At 37.1% G+C, this 2,669-nt stretch overlaps 1 protein-coding gene across 1 annotated transcript; it reads right to left on the bottom strand.

Moving 5' to 3' along the window:
- Positions 1-388: 388 nt before the first annotated feature.
- Positions 389-1,887, bottom strand: LOC145691808 (uncharacterized). The gene is given in 2 exon segments (XM_081767120.1): positions 389-1,134; positions 1,136-1,887. Coding segments are annotated over 2 exon segments (954 nt in total). The 5' UTR covers positions 1,565-1,887; the 3' UTR covers positions 389-609.
- Positions 1,888-2,669: the final 782 nt, after the last annotated feature.

A 2,669-nucleotide genomic window follows, 5' to 3' on the forward strand; every position in this document is an offset into this window, starting at 1 on the left:
CTTGGCCTTTCCCGCCAGCGGTTCGCATTTTCGAGACACGAGACGAGACGAGACATTTTACGAGACGTCCCGTCTCGTCTCCTGTCTCATCTAAAAGGGTTCTGTCCCGTCTCGTGGCAACACTATGAACAACAGAGTGAACGAGAGGGATGGGAGCCCTTTTATTGAACAAAGACAAAAATGAAAAAAAAAAGAGAAAGACGTTAGATCAAAGATTCAACACACTTTCTGTGACAAAAGGCGATAAGGAGATGACGGTTTTACTATAATAATAACTAAATAAATAAATCAAACGATAAATCTTTGAACAATGGATAAATCTTTGAATGCGTACAGGTGTATACATCATCAAACAATATACACAGATAGGTAGTTATGCATTGTGGAATTTTGTGTGCACTGCCTTCCAGTTTGTGTGTAAAATTGTGCAATTTGGACGGAATGTGTGTGTAATTTACCTTGCCATGTCTAGCAACACTGATTTGCGCCCACATATTACACTGAATATCTCTGTGAAGTAATGAAGAAGGAATCTGTATATTCACCTAACGTTTCAAAGTATTTATGAGAGATTAAAATCGATATTGCTACGTGAAGAACAAGGGAGTGCTAATATTTTTCGCGAGAGAGTTTATCTCTGAATACCAAAGGACCTGTGTACAGCAGAATCTGCCGGAATTCTGTAGCTTTCCATCTATCTATTTCATACAAACTTCGAGGTTTCCTTGCAAATTCATTCGGTACAAACTTGCGAAGATCTAACATCATAGCAGACATATCTCTTATTTTCCTGCTTACTAAAAGAATGGGTATTTCACCTCGCATCCACAAATTCAACAATTTCTGCATAGTCCCCAGAAAAATTAGGTGCATGTAATCCAATGGGATATGGCTCACCATTCCAAAATTTACAATTTCTTCCAATGGAGATCTCTCTAAGTGATGCTCTTCTTGATAATGTTCTCTGAAACTGGCATCTGTTCTCTTCGTGCAGTTTACCAATGGAAAACAGATACGTCCATCTACATATTCCCCTTCTTGAACGCATTTATTGCAAACATAATAGCCCGTATGTCCCTTAGTTTTCGTTACAAATGCTCTTGCAGGAGTATCACAAATTACGCAATGCAGTTTTTATGTTAATGTGTTGATTTTGGAAATGAACTCCGTCTCTCATGAAAGCATTAACCTCATCTACGAATTGCCTTAAGTATTGTTCAACAGAAATAGGTTTTTCATTTCCATGATAAATAATTACAAGAAAAGGACCAAATTGTTCTTCCTCATCACCAACAGCAATCACACTAATTGGCCAAACTTGACTTGTACAGCTCCTTGAAATGGGCAATCCATCCACATATATTAAAAGTTTCAATGTAGATGGTGTACTTTTGATATGACCTAAAGTGTCTTGAATACCATTTAACAATCCAAAATAACAAAATTTTCCAGGAGGCATGTTCTGTATTTCAATTATTCGTGGTGTTTTTACAAGCGTTCGTCCATCCTTCGACAAAGCGGCATGGCATTGATGTGATCTCAGCACAGTCATTAATTTATTCATAGCCTCTATTGCCCATTCTGCTAGCTTCTGTTGAAATTTCGCACTTTCAGATGTAAAACCACCTTCAAACTTTAAATCACGAGCAGAAATACAACGAACAGTATCGTCATTTTGGTCTGATACATACGGATTACTTTGTGTTTCTTCAGATATACTTACTGTATTACCGATTGTAACAGCTATTTTATGCCTATTACAACACTTAGAATCAATCACTTCACTGCTCTCACTGTCATGCGTTGTTGTAGGTGCACTTTTCTCGGTATGCTCACAAGCTGATGATATGGGATTTAAAGTTTGTGCAAAATTCAATTGCGTGTAGCCTACAATACACAACGATTCTTCTGTATTTCTTCTTCCTCTTCTGTACAGCTGCCTATCAGAAACGCTCGTTTTAACCTTCAGCATTTTATGAGTGCTTCTTCGGAAATGTTTTAATCACAATTCTTCCAGTAGTATAATTCCCAACTGTAGAAGCACTACGCAATGAAAAGTACAAAAAAACTCGCATTAAATATCTACCACACTTATTTGGCATAATTATTAAGAAGGCAGCCCACACTCTTCAGCTAAAATACACAAAAATAGGAGACATCATCATAACACTTGTGTGACAATTACTTGCACACACATGATTAACTAGTAATGCATTTCGATTAAAATAAATATTTAAATTCAGTTAATTTAAAAACTCAAGAAACATATTTTATTTTGTTTCATTTCTTCTGCAAAGCGAATCCTTTATTTTTCGCAGGTAGAGAATTTTCTTTGTAGTTCAGAAAAAAAGAGAATTATTAAGAAGGCAGCCCACACTCTTCAGCTTTTACCTGTACGAGCTCAATGACCACCCACAATAGCGCCTCCCGACTCAACGCTAATGCACTGCTATTGTTAGTGGAGCCAGAATTTCTCAGGATATAGGTGTACAAATCTTGTGAATCGCACGCAGCAGACAGCCAGGAACCAAAATTTTTTATCTTGCATCTTCGCAAGTGCATATGAAGTTCACTAAAATCACGTACTAGCAAGAAAACGACGCTAGAAAGCCAAGGTACGCCACTAATCTTTTTTTTTTTTTTTTTTTTGAAAATGGTGTCACGTACTC

Source organism: Thermobia domestica, chromosome 8 (assembly GCF_964235325.1).
Source record: "Thermobia domestica chromosome 8, izTheDome1.hap1.1, whole genome shotgun sequence".
NCBI classification, from domain to species: domain Eukaryota; kingdom Metazoa; phylum Arthropoda; class Insecta; order Zygentoma; family Lepismatidae; genus Thermobia; species Thermobia domestica.